Source organism: Pan troglodytes, chromosome 13, assembly GCF_028858775.2.
Source record: "Pan troglodytes isolate AG18354 chromosome 13, NHGRI_mPanTro3-v2.0_pri, whole genome shotgun sequence".
Classification (NCBI taxonomy): Eukaryota; Metazoa; Chordata; class Mammalia; order Primates; family Hominidae; genus Pan; species Pan troglodytes.
Window position 1 is genome coordinate 32098584 of NC_072411.2, and position 27331 is coordinate 32125914.

Here is a 27331-nt window from a genome sequence, read left to right on the forward strand (position 1 = left end):
CAAATCAGTTAGGCAGAAAAACAATTACTTGGACTGGGCAACATAAAGACCAGTTTTAGTAGGATTCGTCTTCTCATTATATTGACTGATGTTATTTGTTATGTGACGTTTTTGGTTATATGATCTTATGTTAGCTAAAGGCATTTCATATTAATTTTATGAACTTTGAACTTTAACTTTTAGTTTACTTTATGACTCAGTATTGAACTTCTTAACCCTTTCTAATAGTTTTTAACCTCTGTGTCTTACATGCTTTTCCACTAAATATGCTGTATTAAACATAAATAGGGGTTGAAAATCCTTTTGTCTTTTCAATGACTCTGCTTTAAGTTGCTTTCTTTGAAGAATATTAATGTTAGCTTATCCCTACATGACAATTAATTGCTGTTCCCACATGCTGTGGGTTCAACAGCTTTTTTCCTTTTTTATTTCCAGTGTATTTTGGTGTTTTTAGTTTTAATTGGTATGGAGAGAGGGAGTGAAGATAGTTTTAAGTGGATACACTTTTCCTTTAATGAAGGCAAGATGTAGGTGGGTGATAAAGAGAAAAGAGCTAGGCTTTGGATTCACACAAGACTGGGTTAATTCCTAACTTTCTTACTTGCTAGGTGTGTGACCTTGGGGATGTTATTTACCACCAAATGTGTTGTCATATATGAAAAGTAGGAGAATATATCCTTCAAAGTTGGCTGTGCATAAGTAAGAAAGATAAATGTAGGATTTAATTCAGTGCCTAGCACATGGTTATTGGCACCATTAACTGAAACTCCTATGACTACTATTCTTACCATTGTTAATATTACTGCTTTCAGCATGCAGAGAGCTCTTATTTCTCTTACCCCCTAGCTGATTTTCTATTACAGCATATCAGTCTAGGGAAGCTGTGACGAACTCTTCACTTAAATCTTTGTCCACTTCAGATAAGTGGCCCTAACATTGTTTCTTGCCCATCAAAGGATGTTAAATTAGTAGCTTCTGCTATGCAATACCCCACTGAGATAAGAGGGTTTTTTTTGGTCCCTTCCTTTTAACCTTTGTGGTATTTTACAAAGATGAACACTTGAGCACTCAAGATGCTTGTGTCTTTTAGTGCATGTAAATGTTTGATTCTGCACAGACAGGCAAGATGTTACATTGGTAAAGTATATCAAATTAGCTTTAAAAATAACTTTACTACAGTTCCTATCTCTGTCATTTTAGAACTGCTCTCATACTTGCTGTATGTTGTGGATCAGCAAGTATAGTCAGCCTTCTACTTGAGCAAAATATTGATGTATCTTCTCAAGATCTATCTGGACAGACGGCCATAGAGTATGCTGTTTCTAGTCATCATCATGTGTAAGTGTTTACATTAAAAGGCTAGTTAATGCGGAATTGAGGTTTAAAATAATTATAACAGTTGCATCTTACATATCAGGTGAGATGTCATAGTTTGGTTCAGGTAGTTTTCGTGTGGCAGTGAGTTAGTCCCCTGCATCAGCCAGAAATCAGACAAAAAGCAAGACAAGTTAGAAGTACCAATGGGTGCGGGATTCTTTATCTCAGGACTTTTAAGATCTTTATCCTTAGAGATCCCAGCATTGTTCATTTGATCCAAGTGTAACACCTATGCATGGGATAAAAAATAGTGTCACATCTTTAATTTTTCTGATTAGTTATTTGGGTCTTGAAATGTCCAGTTTAGCGGAAAGTCTTGTACTGTCTTCTGGGGACTATGTCCTACATCTCCTTGAATTTTTCAAGAACCGAAGGGGTTCACTAAATCCAAGGAAGACAGTCGCTTTTATCAAGTCAGAAGGAGGAGAAAAAAAGACATTGCAATCATTCTGTTGTTTCCATTGATTCTGTTGCTGCTTTGTGGCCACTCAAACTGGTCCTGCTGCCTTAAGATGAATCAGTAGATTCAGATCCCTCAAGTCTTCATGGCGATTCATACAGTGACTTTGATGTTTTTTAATTCCCATACCTATGCTTATATGCTCAGCCATTGTTCCCAGAGCACCAGTCCCCTGCTCTGGCTGCTGGGCATCCTGACTTTATCCGCACACAAAGTGAGAAAATTGACCCTTCCCCACATATTCAGAACCTAATGTGGAACCCGCATCTTAGCAAGGAATTAGCTGAGACCTTCATGGTAAGAGATCCTTTGAGGCTGTTGGTCTTTTCTCTGGCAGATGTTAGGTGGGCTTGTTCTAAAGGGTGAGAGGGGTTCAAATAATGTGGCAGAAAGAGATCAGTGTTTGTTTCCTCTTTGCTACCAGATCTGTACTGTGAGGCACCTTTATATCCTGTATAGAACGTTGGGCAGTAGAAAGTCCCATATGAACCTTGCCCTGAGCAGTGGCTCCCAGCTGTGGTTGGCCCCTTGAGTGATTTGATTTACATGATAATGAAAATTGTCCAAGCTACTTCCATCTCTAGCTCAAGATTTTAAAATATTTTCAAATTCTAGCTCACAGGAAGCCATTGAAGAGAATTCTCAGAATCTCAAGTAGGTTAGTTGGACTTAACAGAGCCAAGCCTTGTCCATGACTCATCACTAATCCTGTGTAAAAGTAGGGCTTTGTGCTTGCTTTGGCGGCACATATCCTAAAATTGGAACAATACGGGGAAAGTTAGCATGGCTTCTGCATAAGTAGGCAGCACAAATCTTTGAAGCATTCCATATTTTGTGCAGTCACTGGAAGGTCATTTGACTATTTGCTGACTAGCTCTAAGGAAACAGTGTGAATCAAAGCAAAATGGGTGCCAGCAAAATATTGAAATTGTGATTTGTGCTGCAAAAATAGTCATGTAAGATGGTCTATGAGATGACTTAGACCTGAATAACATGTTCGGTGCAAAATATATTGCTAGTATGTATGTTGAAAATGACAGAATGTCAGCTTGCTACTTCTCCGTGGAAACTAAAAAAAAATAAAAGTAGACTTTTGGTCTCCCATGTCAGCTGGAATTGAACATCAATAGAAAGCATTATCCTAACAGACATCTACTGGCTGAGAGTTTGAGTCTGTAGAGAAGGATCGTTGGTCCAAGTCAGGTCTTAACATCCATTGGTTTTTCTGCCCTTGGCATGATTGATCAACTCCGTAATAGTGGACAATCACATTATCTACTTTAATGAGATATTTATGAATAAATTTAGTTATAAACTATGACATAGTTGAGATGCCCTGAATTATAAGCCATAAAGAGCAGGACAACTAAGAAGCAAAATTAGGACTTAATAACATTTCCTGAAAACTACAACATTTGCATATTAGAACCTATGAACAAAATTCGCACTGGGTTTTATTTGGGATTCCAAGATAATTTCAGTCATAAAGTTTAGGAACAAATTATTCCGTTGTTTTACTATTTCTTTGAGCATTTAAAAAAATGTTATCTTGTTAAATCATTATAACAACCTAGTAAAATAAGGCAGCATAGTCCTCACTTTGTAGAAGAAGACATTGAGCCTAAGAGAAGCAGCTTGTTCAAGAGCAAATAGCTGTTCATTATGGAGCTAGGACTTATTTAGAGTTGGGACACTTTCTATTATGTCAGGCTAATGCAAGTTAATTTACTGGGTCACAGTGCCCTCGATTTATGAGTATTTCATCTTACTTTTTTTTCTTCTTTAATTAGAAGCTTCATGAGAAGTTTGTAGAACGTACGCATAAGTGGATGGGATAATACTGTTAAGTTCTGATATTCTGATATTGTTTGAAATACTCTAGGAATTTTACGTTTGGTAAGTTTCCAGATCAGTATTTTAAAACAGTAATTTTATTTGTTATATTTTTATACATAGAATTTGTGAATTACTTTCTGACTACAAAGAAAAACAGATGCCAAAATCCTCTTCTGAAAACAGCAACCCAGGTAAGACTTGTGATAGTGAATTACTTTAGGTCAGTTGTCCACAATCTTTTTGGCACCAGGGACCAGTTTTGTGGAAGACAGTCTTTCCATGGGCTGGGGGAAGGTGGGGATGGTTTCAGGATTGTTCAGTCACATTACACTTATTGTGCTACTTTATGTTATTATTACATTGTAATATATAATAAAATAATTATACAACTTACCATAATGTAGAATCAGTGGAAGCTCTGAGCTTATTTTTCTGCAACTAGATGTTCCCTTCTGGGGGCAAAGTGAGACAGTGACAGATCATCAGGCATTAGATTCTCATAGGAAGCACACAACCTAGATCCCTCAGATGGGCAGTTCACAACAGGGTTCATGCTCCAATGAGTATCTAGTGCTATCACTGATCTGACTGGAGGCAGAGTAGAGGCTGTAATATGAGCCATAAGGAGTGGCTGTAAATACAGATGAAGCTTCCCTGGCTTGCCTGCTGTGCACCTCCTCCTGTGTGGCGTGGTTCCTAACAGACCATGGATTGGTACCAGTCTGTGGCCTGGGAGTTGTGGAGCCCTGCTCTGGGAGGTCCTACCATAGATTTAAAAAGTAAAAGTAAGGAATGTTTGTTCACAAAAGAACAGTGAAGCACAGGTCATGTTACATATGCTTGTGCCAACAAGGTCTCACTATTACTGACTTCATTCCTCCTATTTTGAAGTTGAAAGAGATGCATTTACTTTGTTGGAACAAGAGGTGTTCTTCCACCGGCTGGTTAATTGTCATGATAACAGTAATTTTGTTAGAAGAAGGTGCTCTGCTACCATTTGCCAAAAGATTGTCATAATGTACAATTTGCCCAATGCAAGGGTCAGCAGATTATAATAAAAATATAAAAATGTTTCACAGTAACAAAAATGCTAGTATGCTACCTGGATGTGGACACCTAATACATGGTACAATCCAAACTGTATGAGGACACCTTTAATTTAGCTACCTATTTATCAGAGAGCTTCTGTAAGTTAGGTTTTATAAGTTGCAGGAGACAAAGATGGAATAGATGTAGTTTTAATCTTTAAGGTGCTCACAACAGAAGTGTTTCTATTTCATTTCTGTGGTTTTTCAACAGAATTTACAAAGAAAACATTTTTATTAATGTTTTCACTTGTCCACTTAACAAATAACTGTCAAATGTCTTTTAGATACTAAGCAGTTTTTCTAAGGCTACAGAACACAAAAACACAGACAGGAGCTTGTTATTATTATCATTGTCATTTTTATTATTTTGCTGCTTTATTCAGTGCTTACTGTGTGCTAGATGCCCACTGGAATCTTATAATTATGATTTATTATATGTGATATTGATTGTGTGCCAGACATATGTGATGAGGAGTGAAAGCTTTAGAAAGAAAGGAGGCAGGATTTAATGTAAGCATGCAGAGTGAGAAGAATTTTTCAGGGAAAGAAGCAGAAGAATGACATTTGGCAGAAGGAACATGGAGTGAGATTGTGTGTTTGCCAGAAGGAACATCTAATGAGGTTGCCCGTTTGGGAGGAAGAGCAGAAAGTGCAGAAGACAAGATGCTTGAGTGAACATGGCAGGGTTTCTGAGCAGTTCACTTTTGCTATTACCAAAAGTGTGAGATACCAGAGGTTGGGAGTGAGGTGAATACTTAGCTAAGGCAAGTTTACGATAGGCTTTTTAATACTATAGAAATGAGTAGGTCTTTTCCTGTGGGCCATGGGAAATTTACCAGGTAGAATGCTTTGGACTGCAAATACTAGATGAGCAGTGGCTAAAACAGTAGGAACCAGAGTTGTTTTTTTGTTCATTGATATCCTAGGGATCCCACTTGTCCCTCTTTCAGCTGTGCTGTTGGCAGTGTTTTATTCACGTCTCCTTTTGTGGTTGGCTAATCGGCAGCAGCTCCAAACATCTTGTTCTCACACAACATCGCAAGGGCTGCTTTTCTTCACATGTGTCTTTTAAACAGGGAGAAAACTTAGAAGCATGCAAGGGGCTTCCTGTAACATTTCATTGGCTGGGTCACACCACATGCTCATTCCCAAACCAGGCACTGGGAAGGTAAATACCTGATTAGCTTAGAATCAACATTTCTCTTCCTGAGGCTGAGGAGGGGGATTGGGATATTAAATATCCCAATAGACTTATGTTTTTTCTGCCAGAAAGAATGAGGAATGGCTATTGATAGGGAGCCAACAATGTGTGCTGGAGGGGCTCATTGGAGAAATTTGAGCAGGGGAGTCACAAGATTAAATTTGAGTATTAAGGCATTCTGGTTATGGTGTAAAATGGGTTAGCAAGCTTTTTCTTTAAAGGACCAGGTGGGAAATATTTTAGACAATGTGGTCTCTGTCATATCTACTTAACCGTGCTGTTGTCTGCTGTTGTCATGTGAAAGCCACCATGATTATATGTAAGCAAACAGGCATGACTGAGCTCCTATAAAACTTTATTTACAAAACCACAATGCAGATTGGATTTGGCCTGTGGCCTATAGTTTCCTGGGATTGATGGGAGATAATCATGCAAAGAAACCAGGAGACAAAGGAAGCTTTTGCAGTAGTCAGCTATAGTTTCCATGTCACACATCCTTGGAGTAGCATCAATGTATTATAAGGTTTTCACCCGTCCATGGTGAAATAAATAACGTTAGAAATCTCAGTTACTCATTTTACTATGTTGGCCTTCGTTATGCCTTTTTCACTTGTTTTGCTTAATTTTTTTTCCTGTAAGAAATAACATTAATAGTTGGCAGTTTTCTTTTAAATAGAAGTCATTTTGTAAACGTTTATGTTCCCAGTGGCAGTGGGAATATAAAACAGAGGCAGAAGAGAGGTATAGTCAATATGATTTAGTGATATTTGAATGAGAAAGGCTTGGGGGACAGAGAGAAATCTCAGATGATGTACAGGTTTCCAGATTGTACACTAGTATTTAACCTAGACATGAGGAAGGAGTAGGAAATTTTCTGGTGAATACAGAAGAGCAAAGAGCAGCAGGTCAGCAGGAATGAGTAATGTTTTTCTATGCATGTTTAATGGAATATTCGTGTAGGGTATTTTGTGTAGGTAATTGGATAATCAGCATTTATAACTCGCATCCTACTAGTTTGACTCTCAGTAATAAGACTTGTCAAAGATCCAAGAATCTGAAAGTCAGTAATAAATGTCCATGTGCATCATCGTCCGTGACAGAAAGTCAGCATCCACAGAACACAGAATTGGGGCAGATGAACTTAATAGATAAAGATGAATATCGGAGTTGTTCCTCTTAGGGAATGATACTCTCCATGACCTGTGTGAGTCACAGCTGCCAGAAAAGAAAGAGCAAGGAGCGTATGAAGGCAGCACAGCAAATTCGGTCCTAGAGTGCCCTGCTTGGCTTCATGTCATAGTTCTGACTTCTAAATAATCATTTTCTGCAAAATGTGCTTTGTGTTTTTCCCTTTTGCCGCCTGCAGCCAATCAGAATCTTTTTAGCAGGACATAATGAAAAAAAGTAAGAGAAAGAGTGTTTTTTTGTATGGGATAGTATTTAACGTAAACTTGAGAGTGAGTACCAGGATTATACTTAGAATTTATGGACTGGATGGGAAGACTGGATAGAAATCTAAAGATTGCTGACTCAAACACAATGTGGTTTCTTTGATTTATTTTCACAGCTCTGAATTCACGACTGTTAATTGTATTCATATGCACTATAACTTTACAAAGCATCTTCCCAAACCAAATATTTACTGATTTATTATAATTTGTATGACTTTATTATAGAACTGACTTTCCAAGTGTTCATGAGAATTGTTTAGAATTTGCTACATTGTATCATCTCAGCTGTATCCACATGAGCTATCTGTCACCTTGTCTTAATGAATAATTGTTCACTAGGAATATTGGTTTTGACATTGAAATGATCTATATCTAAATGCAGATAGGACCCGGGACCACTTTTGAACATTAATGTCCAAGCATCTTAAAATTACACATAAGGCTTTCATAATCTGACTTCTGCCCCACTCTCCATCTTTAGCCCTTTTCCCTGTGTGCCCTGTCTCTGGCATTACTGAGCTGCTGGCAATGCCCTACTCACTCATCCTTCTATTGTAGGCAAATACTTTCACTCTTTCAGGCCTCGCTCCCGCTCTTGCTGCTGCGTGGCATGCTGTCACCCTTTCCTGCCCTCTACCCCTTTTAATCTGGCTAGTCTCAATATTTAAGTCTCTGCTTGGGCATGTGTTCTAGAAAAGCCATCTCTGACATGCTTTATTTTAATTCTTTTTAAACCCTAATGCCTAGCATGTATTTAGCAGGACTCAATAAAATATTTCTGAGTAAAACAAAGACTGTTTTTACAAAGATGATGTGCAAGACTCTCCCCTGCAGTCTTGGAGCAGAGGGGACAGACATGTGGAGGAATAATGTACAGTTTAGGTGGTAAAGATGCAGTAGAAAAATCAGTAAAGTATTAAGGCAGCCTCAAGGAAGGAGGTACCTGTTTATTTGGGGAAAGACTTGCAGAATCAAGGAAGACTTCATATAGCATTGTTTCAAAAGATGAAAATAAGGCCAGGTGTGGTGGCTCACACCTGTAATCCCAGCACTTTCAGAGGGAATCACGAGGTCAGGAGATCGAGACCATCCTGTCCAATGGTGAAACCCCATCTCTACTAAAAATACAAAAATCAGCTGGGTGTGGTGGTGGTTGCCTGTAATCACAGTTACTCAGGAGACTGAAGCAGGAGAATCACTTGAACCAGGGTGGCGGAGGTTGCAGTGAGCTGATCACGCCACTGCATTCCAGCCTGGTGACAGAGGAAGACCCTGGCTCATAAAAAAAAAAGAAAAAAGAAAAAAGAAAAAAAGAAAATAAATTTGTCAGAATAGTGGAGGGAAACATTTTAGATATTAGGAAGATGTTGTACACTAATAAAGGTGTCAGCAGTGATTTTGGAAGTCATTTATAAGGTACTATTAGGAAGTGGAGAACAGTACACTGTGTCACCTTATATGTTTCTGCTGTATTTTAAAGCTGTGTTTCTGGTGGTTTTGTTCATGGATGTTGGGTGAATGAATTTGTGAGGGAATTTTTGACATGTTTGTTTGTCTTCAATCTGGTGACATCTGGTATCTCCCCAAGTGGGTTTTTGAAGTTTCTGAGAATTATTTCTTAAATGACAATTTCACAAAAGATGAAACACTCAGTTTATGAAATAAAATGAAATGTCTCAAATCTGTTTTTAAAAGGCAATAGTTTTTAACTGTTTTAAGTGGTTGATTTTAACTGAATATATGGATTTTTCAACAGAACAAGACTTAAAGCTGACATCAGAGGAAGAGTCACAAAGGCTTAAAGGCAGTGAAAATGGCCAGCCAGAGGCATGGAAACTTTTAAATTTAAACTTTTGTTTAATGTTGTGTTTTTTTTGCCTTAATAATATTAGATAGTCCAAATGAAATTACCTTTCAGACTAGGCTTTGAGAATCAGTAGATTTTTTTTTAAGAATCTTTTGGCCAGGCAAGGTGGCTCACGCCTGTAATCCCAGCACTTTGAGAGGCTGAGGCAGGTGGATCACGAGGTCTGGAGATCGAGACCATCCTGGCTAACATGGTGAAACCCCATCTCTAGTAGAAATACAAAAACTTAGCTGGGCGTGGTGGTGGGTGCCTGTAGTCCCAGCTACTCGGGAGGCTGAGGCAGGAGAATGGCATGAACCCAGGAGAGGGAGCTTGCAGTGAGCCGACATCCATCACTACACTCCAGCCTGGGTGACAGAGCGAGACTCCATCTGAAAAAAAAAAAAAAAATTTTAATAGATTCTTAAAATTTATTGTAATAAAATCAGCAACCTTATTAACAGAAGAATCAATCGATTCTAATTTAATATTTGATATTTAACTTCAACATAACCCACTATAAAATTTAAAATACTCTTACTTTAAAATATTCTTATCTGCCTTCTTGATTAGCTTATAGCTAATCTCTCCTTTTGGAATAGAGGCAAAAACAAATTTCAGAACTTTGTTTGTTCTTTTATTTTTACAACACCCTAACATGATAAAGAAAGTAACATCAATGATTGAATCATATTATTAAGCAATAGAAATTATGAACAATGTAACACTGATTCCCTGAGCTGGATTCATGGTTAAAGAGTAATCATGGCCTGTGATTGAAAATCCACAGTTTTATATTGTCAGTCACTGATACCAAGGTTAAGGACATATCCTGCCTTGTGGTCTCTCGTTGACCTCAGTGTTTCTGTTCAGGGAGGGAACCAGGTCATAAAAGCAACCCAACTGCCTATTACAAGAACCATATCTTGCAGAATGGGATCTTTGATGTTAGTGCACAAACACAATAACATTCTAATTTATTTCAGTTGCAGAAAATCAGTACAGATTAAAAAATTTTATCTGCTGTCATTAGTACACATTAGAATATATTAGAACTGGACTTAAGCAGATAATCTGGATACATAACACTATCATATGACAGTATATAATTTCAATTAAAATGTGAGAATTTGCATTTCTTTCTGTTTGGTGTTGATTTTGGCTCCTAATAGTTTAAAGGGTGCCTATAATCCAGTTAGGAATCTTTTAAAAAAGCACTTCAGTGCGCTGTAGGGGCTCACTAGTTAGGGTTTCATGAGGTAAACTCTTTTCAAGTGAGGAAGATTTTGGAACACTACAAATCATCTGCTGATTCATTTTTGGTAGATTTAACACATAACAAATTAAATTTAGTCCAAACAAATAGTGAGAAAGTTAAGTTTGCTGGTTCATGTTTTTCTTCTCCCTTTGTCTAAGGTGAATTATTTTTCACATGTTAGAAGCCAGTGATGTGGCAGTAGCTAAACATAGATTAAAAAGTTAATTCTTAATTTTAATTATTATTTATTTATTTTAACAGTTTAATTTTAATTACTTTCTAATTTTTATTGTCCATACTTGATTACTTAAGAATAAAATTATTTTAAAAACATGCACTCCAAAAGAGGAAATGTCACAGAAATACAACAAGCAAATTAACCTTCTGTTTTTACATCTGCAGAAAAGATCTCAAGAACCAGAAATAAATAAGGATGGTGATAGAGAGGTATACCTTTATATTCAAATGTTTGTGTTGAATTAGATTTTTACATTATGTTGTTTAACAAAGTGTAGTAAATGTAGGCATACATGATCCTATCATGTAAGTAGCATAAATCATCAGTGAAAAATTTAATAGTTAACTCAGAATTCTGTACATTGAATTTTAAAGAGGTGCAAACCCTAGAGCTATTATTTCATTATTATGGAATAATCCCGAATGGTGCCATAAAATGCTAGGTAATGCCACTTTAGGAGCTTTAGACCAATTATTTTATCTTTCTTGGTTTTAGTCTGATTATCAATAGATAATGTGCCTAAAGTAGATAATTTCTTATTCTCTGTATTTTCCAGCTAGAAAATTTTATGGCTATCAAAGAAGAAATGAAGAAGCAGGGAAGTACTCATGTCGGATTCCCAGAAAACCTGACTAATGGTGCCACTGCTGGCAATGGTGATGATGGATTAATTCCTCCAAGGAAGAGCAGAACACCTGAAAGCCAGCAATTTCCTGACACTGAGAATGAAGAGTATCACAGGTAAGCCTATGGCAACATTGAACAGGAGGTAACTTTGTGCTGTCAAACTAATCCTAATTTGAGCTAATATTCATGATGAACAAATTTTATACTTTTATTAGGATATTCAGCCTTGCCTGTTAATCAGAAAAATGAAAATCAGCAAACAATCAGTTACCGTTTTTTTCCAGTCATTAATTTATTTGAAAAATAACCAGTATTGGCAAATGTGAGGGAAAAGGCATTTTCTTCTCTTTTCAGTGAAGTTTTCTTTTAGCTTCGGGGTACATGTGCAGGTTTATTATATAGGTAAACTGTATCATGGAGGTTTGGGGTACAGATTATTTCACCAGCCGCATAATAAACAAAATACTCGAAAGGTAGTTTTTTGGTCATCTCCCTCCTGCCACGCTCCACCCTCAAGTAGGCCCCAGTGTCTGTTATTCTCCTCTTTGTGTCCATGAGTTCTCATGTTTAGTTCCCACTAATGAGTAAGAATATGTGGCATTTGATTTTCTGTTCCTGCATTAGTTTGCTTAGGATAATGGCCTCCAGCTCCATCCATGTTGCTGCAGGGGAAATGGTTTCATTGAAAAAGACATTTCATATACTGTTGGTAAATACATTTTGAACATTAATTGAGTAGCATATTCACACACACATATATAACAGAGTAAGCATATATAATACATGTTAAGGATATTTGTATAGATATGTGTATACTTATGTGTAAGGACATTTATTATAGTATTATTATGTAAAAAATTTGGAGCTAGTCTAATTCCTTATCAATAGGAAATAGCTCAATTTTGATATCCCCAAAATAATGTATTATGCAACCATTTTTAAAAAATGAGGTTAGATGTAGGGTATACTGATTATTTCACAATTAAAATGTATTTAAAGCATTTAGTTTGATGACACATCTTAAGAGTTCTTGTTAAAATTCTTGTAATATCTGCTGTGTTGCAAATGGAAGCTACATGCTACATTGACACTGTACCTTGTTAGCAACAAGATTGCTAGTTACTAAATTTTTGTTGTCAGTGCCTGAGTGCTGAAATATTGGACCCTCAATCTGAATATTGCCAAGGGATTGTACATGGGGATCTATATTTAATATAAACATTTCAGTATATTGGGTAAAACTTTTATTAAAATACATCAAAGAATCTTTGATCTACTAAACCAGGAGTTGGCCAGCTTTTTCTGCAAAGAGCTAGTTAGTAAATATTTTAGGCTTTGTGGACTACATATATTTATTTTCTTGAGACAGGGTCTCACTCTGTTTCCCAGGCTGGAGTGCAGTTGTGTGATCATGGCTCACTGCAGCCTCGACTTTCTGGGCTCTAGTGATCCTCTGACCTCAGCCTCTACTAGCTGAGACCACAGGTGTGCAACATCACACCCAGCTAACTGACACTATGGACTGTAAAGTGAATAAGCTTGTCTGTGTTCCAAGATACTTGACTTACAAAAACAGGCAGTGGGCTGGATTTGGCCCACAGGTGCTTATTTGCTGACCCTTGTGCTAAAAGGAAGGTGCTGCTAATGCAGTGACTTTTATTTGTAAAAGTGCCCTGCATGTGTGACATTATCCTCCCTTTGAGAAAAAGATATATTTCAGTATTCACCTCACCATATTTTTCCAGTGACTTCATATGATTTTGAAAACTACATTTATAAAATAAGATTATTTTCTGCATTTCTCCCACTTTATTCCTGTTAATAGAACTCAGTATTTTGCTGTGATCAATTACTTCGTATATTTGATGAGTGTCAACTGTCCTAGAATTTGCTGATTTTTATCAAGCAAGAAATATTCTCCTTGAGAGTTTTAGTATTTCTTGGTCTTTATGTATAAGCACGAACAAAATAATAATCAGCTTATGTAATCTAGAAATGTTCAAAGGGCCTTTAAAACCTTGGTCTGACATTTCTAAATGCCATATGTGTATAATTTTTATAACCTTTAGAATATATAATTGTTACATAAAATTTGAAAACTCCACCTGGTATGTAAAATTTGGAAGCTACTATTTCTTGTCTATCACTTTTCCATGACTGTGGATGAAAATTACATCATTCTCAGTCATGAGCGTTAAGTATGTTGTCCTTAAAGAACTGTCTACACTCATGAACTCAAATTTTCTTTCCATTCACTCTTGATCTCAATGCCGGTAAGTCTTCAATTTCAGCACTCCTCCAGAGTTGTTTTTCCTCAAGATTATCACTAATTTTTTTCTGTACTAAATCTAGGCATTTTTCTTACACCTCATTTCATCTGTCAGCAATATTTGAGCCAATGGAGGGCATCTCCTCCCTAATGGCATCTTCACTTGGCTTTCAGGACCTCACTCCCTCAGGCTTTTCCTCCTGCCTTTCTAGTCCGTTTATCATGGTTTGTTTGCTTGCTGTTCCTTATCTTTCTCCTTTTGGACATAGTTGTTTCTCATGGCTCAGTCCTCAATCTTCTTTCTCATAATTTTTTTTTTTTTTTAAGACTGAGTCTCGCTTTGTCCCCCAGGCTGGAGTTCAGTGGCATGATCTTGGCTCATTGCAACCTCTGCCTCATGAGTTCCAGCACTTCTCCTGCCTCAGCCTCCTGAGTAGCTGGGATTACAGTTGTGCGACACCATGCCTGGCTAATTTTTGTATTTTTAGTAGAGACAGGTTTCCCCATGTTGGCCAGGCTGGTCTGAAACTCCTGACATCAGGTGATCTGCCCACCTTGGCCTCATGACATGTTGGGATTACAGGTGTGAGCCACCGTGCCTGGCCCCTCGTGACTTTTTCTACTGTGTATATGCTGGTGATTTCCAAATGTATGTCTCCAACTTAGATCTCTTTCCTTAATTCCAGATCTCTATATCATCCCACCTACTTGACATCTCTATTTGATTAGCTGTTGGGTATCACACACTTGTCAGATCCAAAATTGGGCTACTGATGTCCTTCCTGAAATCTACACCTCATGTAGTCTTTCCTACTTTGGTTAACAGCAACTCTTCCAGTTGCTCTGCCAAAAACCTCAGTGTCTGATCTTTCTCTCTCAGTCAAGATCTTCTTGACTGATCTTTATCTCTGTCCTGATACTTCACATCTAATCTCTCATTAAATCTTGTCAGGTCTATCTGAAGAATATATCCAGAGGCCAGTCTATCTTGTACATCTGAGCCACCGTCATCTGCAGTTTAGATGAGTGTCATAGACTGGGAATTGATAGTCCTGGTTTTTAAAAACTTCCCCTTTCATCAATTCTTATCTCAGTGGATGTATTTAAAACATAAGTCAAATGTTGTCATTCCTCTGCCCCAGCCCTTCTGATTGCCTCCCATTTCACTCTGAGTATGTGGCAGAGTTCCTCCTAATAACTGAAAGGCAGTAAACCATCTGGCATGTTACCTCTCCTGCTGAAACTTCTGTTTCTTATCTCTATTGCTGTGTTTCAGCCACACTGAACTTGTTGCTATTCCTGACCTATCCCTAGTGCTTAAAGACTCCAGGCACACCTCTGCACTTAGCAGTTCCCTGTATCTGGAATGCTTTTTCCCCAGATATTCTTCTAGCTTACTGTTTCCATTACTTCAGCTCTTTACTTAAAATCCCCTTTCTAAGAAGAAGAAAAAGGGTAAAAAGAAACCCATTAAGGAATAACCACTTCCTGAGGAAGAACCATGTACCAGCACAATTCCTAGTCCAGAGAAAATGAAGAAAATGAAAAAAAAGAGAGATAATGAGGACTAACAGAAAGGAATTAGGATTGTATCATCAGGACGCGTCAGGCTTGAGATTCAACTGGGAACATACCAGGGATGCTCTCTAACGTAATTGAGGGAAGGTTCAATGAAACAAAGTGATTTATCATCTTTAACTTCAAACCTATTTGTGTCTTGACATCAACTCTGTTAACATCATCATTTTTTAGAGTCTTTGATGTACAAATAAAAGTTTCTTTGTATTAAGGAAAAATCCTCTTTCTCAGCAGGGACTTTTCTGGCCATCCCAACTTTCCCACCACCCTTCCCATCAAACACATAAAGATTTCATTTTCCTGCTTTAGTTTTTCTCCTCTAACGTACTGTGTATTTTGCCGTATCTGTCTGTTGTTATTGTGTGTTTATCTCACTCTCATGAATAGGGTTCTTATTGTTCATTACCATATCCTCACTTCCTAGAAAAAGGCCTAGCCTATCAGACGTAGCTACCTAATAAATAGGTATTAAATGAATGAATGGAGTTTATCCCGGGTATATTGTTTGATTGATTCTCACTTAAAAAATGTTTGACAAGGTTCATTTTAACAATTTAGCCTGGTAATTATATGTATTTTAAAAATTCTTTCGGCTTTTTATAATAAGCTACATTCTTTATATTAATATTTTTTCACTTAGGGAGAAAAGCCCAATATTGTGGTTATTCACTATTCTTTTACTGGTAATCATGATAATTGCAATTATGGTAAAATGAGTTAGAGAAATTACAAACTTTACTGGTATTTTATTTATTTAGAGACAGAGTCTCGCTCTGTCACCCAGGCTGCAGTGCAGTGGTGTGACCTTGGCTCACTGCAACCTCTGCCTCCTGGGTTCAGGCGATTCTCCTGCCTCAGCCCTCTGAGGAGCTGGGATTACAGGTGCGTGCCATGACACCCGGCTAATTTTTGTATTTTTAGTAGAGACGGGGTTTCATCCTGTTTGTCAGGCTGGTCTTGAACTCCTGACCTCAGGCAGTCCACCCACCTCATCCTCACAAAGTGCTGGGTGGATTACAGGTGTAAGCCACCACATGCGGCCACTAGTATTTTATTTTTTTTAGGGTGGTAAATGTAATGGACTCACAAATTCTTTCCAAGGGATTATGGACCTTCGGTATTTGAAATAAAAAGTTGGAATTTTTGCTTCTGATAGTAAGACTATACTGGTCAGGCACTGTCTATTCTGATGGAGCAGCTGTTGCTGCTTGGCTGTCTTTCAGAAGCAAGCTGCTCACACTGATATTGGTTGGTGAGCAAGGCCAGTGGTCATTGATCGATTGACTAGATTTTGAACTGGCTCTGGCTGGCTTCTTGTTACCATGGCTACAGGTCAATTCTTTCCTAAGTTTGAGTCAACTTTAACCAGAAATTTTCTGTTCAAAAGTTGCCTTCCATTAACTATGTTCAAAAAGAAACTTTTTAATATTCCAGAATTGTGGATTTAAAGTTTTGGTTATGATGACTTGGTTAATAATAGCTCTCAGGAAGATTTTTTTTTTTGATACATCATCTTAACCAGAAGAGTTCTCTGTATAATTTATTTCTTAAAAATAATTGTTTTGTTTTTGTTTTTGGTATTTTTAGAAGCTTTTGCTCAAGTCCTAACATAATCTCCAGTAGGAGATTTTAGTCTCTTTGTCAGTTCATGTATGTATATGATAGTCATATTCTGTCTTTTTAAATTCCTTTTCTTGTTCACTTTTTTCTCTGTATAATAATAGTGATATTGTTATACATTTTTATCTCATTAAAAAGTGGTTACAATTTTCTGCTGGCAAATCTAGCTTTTTCTATATTTTGACTGAATAGGTTAAAAGTGAAGAAAATTTACGAGATCATTTTATTTTCAAACAAAATCATAAGTAATAAAAATTGCTATTTTGAATTATAAATAATGACATTTAGATATTTTAAAAATAAGGATACCCCCCCCCCCCGATAGTTTGGCTTTGTGTTTCTATGCAAATCTCATGTCAAATTGTAATTCCCAGGTGTTGAGGAAAGACCAGCTGGGAGGTGATTGGCTCATAGGGTCGGTTTCCTCCATGCTGTTCTTGTGATAGTGAGTGAGTCCTCACAAGAGCTGGCGGTTTCATAAGGGGCTCTTTGCGCTTCACTTCTCTCTTCTCTCTCTCCTGCCGCCTTATGAAGAAGGTGCCTGCTTCCCCTTCCCCTTCTACCATGGTTGTTAAGTTTCCTGAGGCCTCCCCAGCCATGCGTAACTGTGAATCAATTAATCCTCTTTCCTTTATGAATTACCTAGTCTCAGGTATGTATGTGTGTGAATTACCCAGTCTCAGCTATGTACATATGTATATGTGTGAGTGTATATACACACATACATATATATGATACATATATGTGATGTGAGATATATATATGTATATACGTCCATTTTCTTTATTCCACTCATCAGTTGATGGACACTGGTTGATTCCATATCTTTGCATATTGTGAATTGTGCTGCAGTAAACATATGTGTGCGGGTGTCCTTTTGAGAGTACGATTTTTTTATTTTGTGTAGATATCTGGAAATGAGAATGCTGGATAAAATGGTAGGATCTACTTTTAGTTCTTTGCGAACTCTCCATACCGTTTTCCATAGATTTGTATGAAGTTGCATTCCCACCAGCAGTGTATCACTGTTGTCTTTTCACCGCATCTATGCCAACATCTGTTGTTTTTTTGATTTCTAATAGTGGCCATTCTGGCTGCAGTGAGGTGATATCTCACTGTGGTTTTATTGTACATTTCCCTGATGATTAGAGATATTTAGCATGTTTTTATATGCTTGTTTACCGTTTGTACATCTTCTTTTGAGAAATGTCTATTCATGTAATTTGGCCACTTTCCAATGGAATTATTTGCGTTTTTCCTGCTGATTTGTTTGAATTTCTTGTCGGTTATAGATATTAGTCCTTTATTAGCGTCATAATTTTCAAAATTTTCCCATTGTATAAGTTGCTGTTTTACTCTGAAGATTATTTCTTTTGCTGTGCTGAAGCTTTTTAGTTTAATTAGGTCTTATTTATTTATTTTCATTTTTGTTGGATTTGCTTTTAGGGTCTTCCTCATAAATCCTTTGCCTAGGCCAATGTTTTCAGGTCTTAGGTTTAGGCCTTTCATCCATCTTGAATTAATTTTTGTATATGGTGAGAGATAGAGATCCAGTTTCATTCTTCAACATGTGGCTATCTTTTTTTCCCAGCACCATTTATTGAATAACCTGTACTTTCTCCAGTGTATGTTTTTGTATCCTTGCTCAGAGATCACTTGGTTGTAGTGGCTTTATTTCTGAGTTGTCTGTTCTGTTCCGTTGATCTATGTATCTGTTTTTATACGAGTACCATGCTGTTTCTGTTACTGTGGCCTTAGAGTATCATTTGAAGTCAGGTAATGTGATGCCAACATATTTGTTCCTTTTGCTTGGTATGTCTGTTGCTGTTCAGGCTCTTTTGTGGTTCTACATGAATGTCAACATTTTAAAATAATTCTGTGAAGAATGACATTGGTACTTTGGTAGGAATTGTATAGAATGTGTAGACTGCTTTGGGCACTATGGTCATTTTCACTATATCAGTTCTTTCAGTCCATGAACATAGGATGTATTTTCATTTGTTTGTGTCATCTGTTATTTTCTTTGGTGGTGTTTTCCAGTTATCTTTATATAGATCACTCACTTTTTTCATTAAGTATATTCCTAGGTACTTCACACTTTTTTGCAGCCACTGTAAAAGGGATTGGATTGTTGATATGACCTCTCAGCTTGGTTGTAGTTGGTGTATAGTGGTGCTACTGATTGGTATTCATTTATTTTGTAACCTCCGAGACTTTACTGAATTCATGTATCAAATCTAGGAGTGTTTTGTAGGAGTCTTTAGGGTTTTCTAGGTATAGGATAATATCATTGGTGAAGAGATAGTTTGACTTCCTCTTTTCCAATTTGGATGCCCTTTATTTCTCTTGCCCAATTGCTCTGCCTAGGACTTCCCAGTTTTATTCTTAATATGCATGAAATAAAAGTAAAATGGAAAGTGCTTAACGATGAGTTTATTTCACATCTCTCTCTCATACACAGATAAAATTATTTCAAAGTCCTATGTTAAAAACATAATATTAGACCCTGTCTTGTTCTAAAAGGAATTTTTAAGTTGTTTATAAAATACATAGGAATCAAGAATATAAGTAGAAAGTGTTTCCAAAAAATAAACATAAAAAGTATGGGTTATAGGACACAGACCATTAGCAGTCCCTGGCCTGTTAGGACCTGGGCCACACAGCAGGAGGTTAGAGGCAGGTGAGCAAGTGAAGCTTCATCTGTTTACAGTCACTCTCTGTCTCTCGCATTACCGCCCGAGTTCCTCCTCCTGTCAGATCAGCGGTGGCATTAGATTGTCCTGAATGTGACCTGAACCCTGTTGTAAGTTGCTCATGCAGGGGGATATAGGTTGTTCACTCCTTATGAGAATCGAATGCCTTTCTGATCTGTCACCATCTTCCATCACCCCCAAATGGGACCATGTAGTTGCAGGAAAACAAGCCCAGGGCTCCCACTGATTCTACATTTTGGTGAGATATAATTATTTCATTATATATTAATAATAATAGAAATAAAGTGCACAATGAATGTAATATACTTGAATCATCCTGGAACCATCCCCCACCTCAGGTTCCTGGAAAAATTATCTTCCACAAAACCAGTCCCTGGTGCCAGCATGGTTGGGGACACCTGGTTAACAGATGTGAGACCCCTTTGCCTTGTCTTGGAATAATATGCAGATATGCATTGTGTGAATGACATCTGATGGCGCCATCTTGCCCTGTAAATCATTTTAGGGACACCTCCAGTATTTCATGAAAATTAAAATTTCTTCTAGTGACAAACAAAATGATACTCAGAAGCAATTTTGTGAAGAACAGAACACTGGAATATTACACGATGAGATTCTGATTCATGAAGAAAAGCAGATAGAAGTGGTTGAAAAAATGAATTCTGAGGTATTTTCTTTAGTTATTTTCAAATGTTTTTATATGTGTGCATATTTTAAAGAACTGTATTTTGGAAATATAAAGGATTTTTAAGTCATATATATGTGTGTATATATTCTATATATCCTTTGTCATATATCTATATACGTACATATAGGATAAAGCCATGTTCTTAATTCACCTTCATTTGCCTGCAACAGTTGAGTAGTGACCTGCACAATGGCCTCAATCCAAAGGAGAAGTATTTGATGTTTTTCATAAGAATTGATGATCTTTCCACATCAGAAATAAGTTTTGCTACTGAAAACAGATTTTCTTGTTTTTGGACATTAGTTTTTAAAAAAATGTTAATAGAGAAGTCAATTGATTATTTTCACTGATAAGAAAGTAGGAAATGTATAGGTGGGTCAGAGGCCACATTGTGGATACCATTATCCTTACTTTTGCAGAGAGGAACAGTTTGCTCCAAGTAGTTTCTCATTTCAATGTAAAGAGGTTTGAAAACAATGACATGCCATGATACACATTTAGTAATAATTTATTGATAAGTATTTTGTTTCTGGAGAAATAGTTCAGTATATTTCCCCTATTTCACCATTACTACTGTTTCAAACATTATAAAGAGGAAATAAAAGTTACCGCAATGGCAAATAATCTCATGATTTCTAAGAAAATCTCTATAAGTTGTATCTTATTTACCATTCATATTTTGAAACAAAAGGTTTCTTTTGTATTTATATATTTACACCACAGAAGTAAGTGTGGTTTTGTGGAGGATCACTAGAAGTAGCATCAGCAGACCTGGGGAAAATCCTGCATCTGTGTATATTTTTTGACCTCTCCTTTTAAGAATCGTGATCTTAAGTGAGTTCAGTATTGTATGTAGAAGTGCAATGCCTAGATACAGATGTGTACAGTATGGAAGGGTACAGTGCTTAGATTTGACAGTTATAAATAAATGTAAGTCTTATAACTGAGTATAGAAATATTAGAAATGTAGAATATCGGTAAAACGTTCTTCAGTAAAAGAAACTTAAAGAACTTTGAGAAATTGCTTCTGTCCAAATATATGCATAGCTAAGGCTCTTAGGATGGTGTGGTTGATAGGTTAGATATCAGAGTGTAAACCTAATCTTAAAAATATTGTCAAATTATTAATCTTATATTTTATGCCTCTGGGTTTTTTGTAACTCAGAAAAAGGCTTTTTAAATTCTGAGATTCTTAAAAATCTTCTAGTGATTTATTTGTCATCGTCTTTAAATAAATATTTAATCTTTTAGGAATTTAGGAGCAGATTCCTAAAAGTTTAAATATTTATTTAAAGATGATGAAAAATAAATCACTGGAGGAATTTACACTCTTAATAGGTTTGAAGTTTTGTCCAATTTTTTTCCAGTTAAATATCCACTATGGGGATTCTTTCATTATACAGATACATGTTATTTTTGAATTTCAGAAGAAATCATGATATGTCAATCTATTGAGTGCTAACTAAAAGTTCTCTTTGTTTACTTAGCTTTCTCTTAGTTGTAAGAAAGAAAAAGACCTCTTGCATGAAAATAGTACGTTGCAGGAAGAAATTGCCATGCTAAGACTGGAGCTAGACACAATGAAACATCAGAGCCAGCTAAGAGAAAAGAAATATTTGGAGGATATTGAAAGTGTGAAAAAAAAGAATGATAATCTTTTAAAGGCTCTACAATTGAATGAGCTCACCATGGATGATGATACCGCCGTGCTCGTCATTGACAACGGCTCTGGCATGTGCAAGGCCGGCTTTGCAGGTGACGATGCCCCGCGGGCTGTCTTCCCTTCCATCGTGGGGCACCCCAGGCACCAGGGCATGATGGGGGGCATGCATCAGGAGTCCTATGTGGGCAAGGAGGCCCAGAGCAAGAGAGGCATCCTGACCCTGAAGTACCCCATGGAACACGGCATCATCACCAACTGGGATGACATGGAGAAGATCTGGCACCACACCTTCTACAAAGAGCTGCGAGTGGCTCCCGAGGAGCACCCCATCCTGCTGACCGAGGCCCCCCTGAACCCCAAGGCCAACCGCGAGAAGATGACCCAGATCATGTTTGAGACCTTCAACACCCCAGCCATGTACGTGGCCATCCAGGCCGTGCTGTCCCTGTACACCTCTGGCCGTACTACTGGCTTCGTGATGGACTCTGGTGACGGGGTCACCCACACTGTGCCCATCTATGAGGGGAATGCCCTCCCCCATGCCACCCTGCGCCTTGACCTGGCTGGGCGGGAACTGACTGACTACCTCATGAAGATCCTCACGGAGCGTGGCTATAGGTTTACCACCATGGCCGAGCGGGAAATCGTGCGTGACATCAAAGAGAAGCTGTGCTATGTTGCCCTGGACTTCGAGCAGGAGATGGCCACGGCGGCCTCCAGCTCCTCCCTAGAGAAGAGCTACGAGCTGCCCGATGGCCAGGTCATCACCATCGGCAACGAGCGGTTCTGCTGCCCCGAGGCGCTCTTCCAGCCTTGCTTCCTGGGCATGGAATCCTGTGGCATCCATGAAACTACCTTCAACTCCATCATGAAGTCTGATGTGGACATCCGCAAAGACCTGTACACCAACACAGTGCTGTCTGGTGGCACCACCATGTACCCTGGCATGGCCCACAGAATGCAGAAGGAGATCGCTGCCCTGGCGCCTAGCATGATGAAGATCAAGATCATTGCTCCTCCCAAGCGCAAGTACTCCGTGTGGGTCGGTGGCTCCATCCTGGCCTCGCTGTCCACCTTCCAGCAGATGTGGATCAGCAAGCAGGAGTATGATGAGTCAGGCCCCTCCATTGTCCACCGCAAATGCTTCTAGGTGGACTCTGACTTAGTTGTGTTACACCCTTTCTTGACAAAACCAAACTTCTCAGAAAACAACATGAGATTGGCATGGCTTTATTTGTTTTCTTATTTCATTTTTTGTTTTGTTTTTTATTGGCTTGACTCAGGATTTAAAAACCGGAATGGTGAAGGTGACAGCAGTCGGTTGGAGGGAGCTTCCTCCAAAGTTCTACAATGTGGCCGAGGACTTTGATTGTACATTGTTCTTCTTTTCAATAGTCATTCCAAATATTGTGAGACGCATTGTTTCAGGAAGCCCCTTGCCCTGCTAAAAGCCACCCCACTTCTCTCTAAGGAGAATGGCCCAGTCCTCTCCCTATTTCACACAGGGGTGGTGATAGCATTGCTTTTGTGCAAATTACATAATGCAAAATTTTTTGAATCTTCGCCTTAATACTTTTTAATTTTGTTTTATTTTGAATGATCAGCCGTCGTGGCCCCCCTCTTTTGTACCCCAGCTTGGGGTGTATGAAAGCTTTCGGTCTCCCTGAGAGTGGCTGGAGGCAGCCAGGGCTTACCTGTACTCTGACTTGAGGAGAGTTGGATAAAAGTGCACACCTTAAAAAAAATTGAGGAAGCACAGTATTTCAGTACAGTGGACAGCTTAGCATGTTGACAACTGAGAATAAAATGCTCAGTTCTGAACTGGACAGTGTAAGACACAATGAGGAAACACTGGAAATGGAAATTCAATTACATCATTGTAGACTGGCTACTGCTCTACATGATTGTGACCAAAGTCAGATAGCTGAAAGAGACTTCTTTCCAGAGAACAAGACATGAACAGGTTTATTTACAGAAGACAATGAATTCTCATTTATCTCACCTAAAAGAGAACAGATTCTTTCTCAACAAGTCTAATGTAGACAGTAAAATCAACAGGCTAAAAATTAAGCTCCATGAAACAAGATAAAACTCTGAGAGAAAAGACGGGGCAGGCCGCCATCTTTCCCGTTCAGGCAACTTAGTCATTCCAGCCTGCGGGCTTTGGAGAGTACAAACCGACGAGGGACAGAAGAGATCCCATAGCACAGCATAGCTGCTTTACCAAATCATGGCCAGACTGCTTCTGTAAGCAGGCCCCTGATCCTGTTCCACCTCACTGGACAGGACCTCCCAACTGAGGCCTCCAGCTACCCCCACCAGCATTCCTTGGCCAATGGAAATGTGAAATGTTCCTGGGACAGAGCACCCGGAGAGGGGCAGGCCCCCACCTTTGCTCTTTCGGTGACTAGCCATTCTGGCCTGTGGGCTTTGGAGATCCCAAGCTGACAAGGGGTGGAAGAGGTACCTCAGCACAGCACAGCCACGCTACAAAAACGTGGCCAGACTCTTGTTTACGTCAGTCCCTGACCACATTTCTAGTCAGCGGGTGAAGTCTTTCAACCCGGTTCTCTGGCTACCTTGACTGCTGTTCTCTGGACCACAGCAGCCCTACAGAAAAGTGGCCGGACTCTCTACTTGAGGGGCAGATCCTCCTGGCCTGGGTCTCTAGCCAGCCCACCACTGGAGCTATCAAGCCAGTAGCAACTCTGCAGTTCCTGGGACAGAGCTTCCAGGAGCAAATGAAATCCTTTCTGCCACTGCCTCTGCAGTGGAACTGCCCTTGCTACCCTCAGAAGATGCAACGGAGCAAAGACCCTAAGTGCCCTATCAACACCTCCAATAAGCTGCAGTTGACCCAAAGAACAAGCCAGTCCATCTCTCACGGGTACCACACACCCTCCACTACTCATCACCAGACAGGGAACCCTGGCTTGGGCCCACAGCACAGACCCTCCATCCTGGGCTGATTACACTAAGTGATTGCTAACTCACATGTCTCTGGGATGGAGCACCCAGGAAACAAGCAAAGTGGTGGAGCAGCAAGTCAGGTGATGTGGAGCCCAGAGGTCAGGGATGGCTATCTCTCTAGGGTCCACTTGCCCTTGTGAGACACTTTATCCCAGCACTTTAGGAATGCTGAGGTCATACCAGCCACATCTCATGTGCAAGATTGCCCAGCAGAGATCAGGTCCGAGAGTTCCCTTTTTAAAAAAAGGAGATTTGCTTAAAAAAAGAAGTCTAGCCATGTTTGTGTAGAGCAGCTGTGCTGTGCTGGGGGTTCACTTTTGAGAGAGTTCTCCTCTGAGACCTGATCTCTGGAGGCTGGGCAGTCTTGCACTTGAGATGGGGCTGGTCTGATCTCAGCACTCCTTAGTCTGCTCGCCTCTCCCATGGCCCCAGCCTGGCCACACCTGCTTATGGGGCACTCTTAGATGCCCACACCATAGCTTCCATGCTGGTGGACTGTACCATATCAGTGGAGAGCTGCAGCAAGGTGGCCCCTACAGCCACGCAGCAGCCTGCACATTGCCTCTCCGTACGGCAGCCCTTTATTTGGAAACTTCCTAAATCACTTTGCTGTGTGTGTTTACACGGGTGGGTTTTGCTTTACTTGCCCTGAGAGCACACGGGAGTGCAGCACACACCCCAACCCACATCAACTGCCATTAAAGAAAAAAAATTTCAGCCCAGAATTTCATGTCCAGCAAAATTAAGCATCATAAGTGAAGGAGAAATAAGATCCTTTTCAGACAAGCAAATGCTGAGGGAATTTGGTATCACCAGATCTAGCTTACGAGAGCTCCTGAAGGAAGCACTAAATATGGAAAGAAAAGATCATCACCTGCCACTACAAAAACACACTGAAGTACACAGTCCAATGCTGCTAAAAACCGACCACATATGTAAGTCTGCAAAATAACCAGCTGACGGCATGACGACAGGATCAAATCCACACATACCATTACTAACCTTAAATGTAAATGGGCTAAATGCTCCCATTGAAAGACACGGGGCAAGCTGGGTAAAGAACCAAGACCCACTGTAATATGCCATCTTCAAGCAACCCATCTCATGTGCAGTGCCATACATAGGCTCAAAATAAAGGAATGGAGAAAAATATTTCAAGCAAATGGAAAACAGAAAAAAGGTGTTGCACTCCCAGTTTCTGACAAAACAGACTATACCAATAAAGATAAAAAAAGAGAAGGACATTACAAAGGTGGTCCTGACCTTTGATAAATCTCATTATTACTTGATACCAACCTGGGCTATTTTTATTGCCAAAACCAATAGGATAATTTGCTGAGGTTGTGGAGCTTCTCCCCTTCAGAGAGTCCCTGATCTCCCAAAATTTGGTTGTGATGTAAGGTTGATTTTGCTGTACAACTCCTTTTTTGAACATTTTACTCATTTCCAACAAGGAAGGCAAGTTTTCCTGCTTCCATGACAAAGGAGAGCAGGCACCTCCTTTCCTGAGTTTCAGCTTGCTTCTGACAGGGAAGGTGAGTGTAAGTTTTTCCAGCTTCTAAGATGGCAGAGAATGATCACCCACTCTGAGCCTTATTTCCAGGTAAGTAGCTGAATTAGAGTTTTGTCTTAAAATTTTTCCTTAATGACTAAAATTTAAGATTACCCACCAGCTGCTTTTAATTCCTCCTTACCATTAGAACACTCAGTTAATCATATGAATTGTGTGTTTGTTTGTTTTGCCTAACTCTTTTTGTTTATGTTTGGGGTTTTATTGTTGTTTCATTTTTCTCCCATCTCTTCCTGACTTCGTCAAATCCAAAGGAATGTTCCAAATTGTGGGGAGCAAGGCATCTGATTTGGCTAAAACCCCTGTGGCTGCAAAAAAAACAAAAACAAAAAACAAAACAAAAAACAAAAAACAAAAAAAAACAAAAAAAACCCCACAAAAAACAAAAAACCAAAAAAAAAATCCAGTTGGAAATTTTTTAAAACTTTTTTTTAACTTTTAAATTTTATTATTATACTTTAAGTTTTAGGGTACATGTGCACAACGTGCAGGATTGTTACATATGTATACATGTGCGATGTTGGTGTGCTGCACACATTAACTCGTCATTTAACATTAGGTATATCTCCTAATGCTATCCCTCCCTCCTCCCCCACCCCACAACAGTTCTCGGTGTGTTATGTTCTCCTTCCTGTGTCCATGTGTTCTCATTGTTCAGTTCCCACCTACGAGTGAGAACATGAGGTGTTTGGTTTTCTGTTCTTGTGTTAGTTTGCTGAGAATGATGATTTCCAGCTTCATCCATGTCCCTGCAAAGGACATGAACTCATCCTTTTTTATGGGTGCATAGCATTCCATAGTGTATATATGCCACATTATCCAGTCTATCATTGATGGGCATTTGGGTTGGTTCCAAGTGTTTGCTGTTGTGAACTGT

At 38.8% G+C, this 27331-nt stretch overlaps 1 protein-coding gene and 1 non-coding gene across 17 annotated transcripts in view; both read left to right on the forward strand.

The window, feature by feature from the left end:
• The window catches only part of LOC107973633 (POTE ankyrin domain family member G-like), a 75131-nt gene extending 48281 nt beyond the window's left edge, over positions 1 to 26850 (forward strand). For all 16 annotated transcript variants that reach the window (XM_063791075.1, XM_063791077.1, XM_063791078.1 and 13 more), the window contains 7 exons: positions 1201 to 1338; positions 3794 to 3864; positions 9170 to 9240; positions 10920 to 10964; positions 11312 to 11496; positions 20110 to 20230; positions 21739 to 26850. In XM_063791075.1, the coding sequence (XP_063647145.1) occupies positions 1201 to 1338; positions 3794 to 3864; positions 9170 to 9240; positions 10920 to 10964; positions 11312 to 11496; positions 20110 to 20230; positions 21739 to 23064 (1957 nt within the window). In that variant the 3' untranslated portion in view covers positions 23065 to 26850. The remainder of the gene's footprint in view (positions 1 to 1200; positions 1339 to 3793; positions 3865 to 9169; positions 9241 to 10919; positions 10965 to 11311; positions 11497 to 20109; positions 20231 to 21738) is intronic.
• Positions 2566 to 2672, forward strand: LOC112208450 (U6 spliceosomal RNA). The gene has a single exon (XR_002942935.1). It is a non-coding gene; the product is annotated as a U6 spliceosomal RNA (small nuclear RNA).
• Positions 26851 to 27331: the final 481 nt, after the last annotated feature.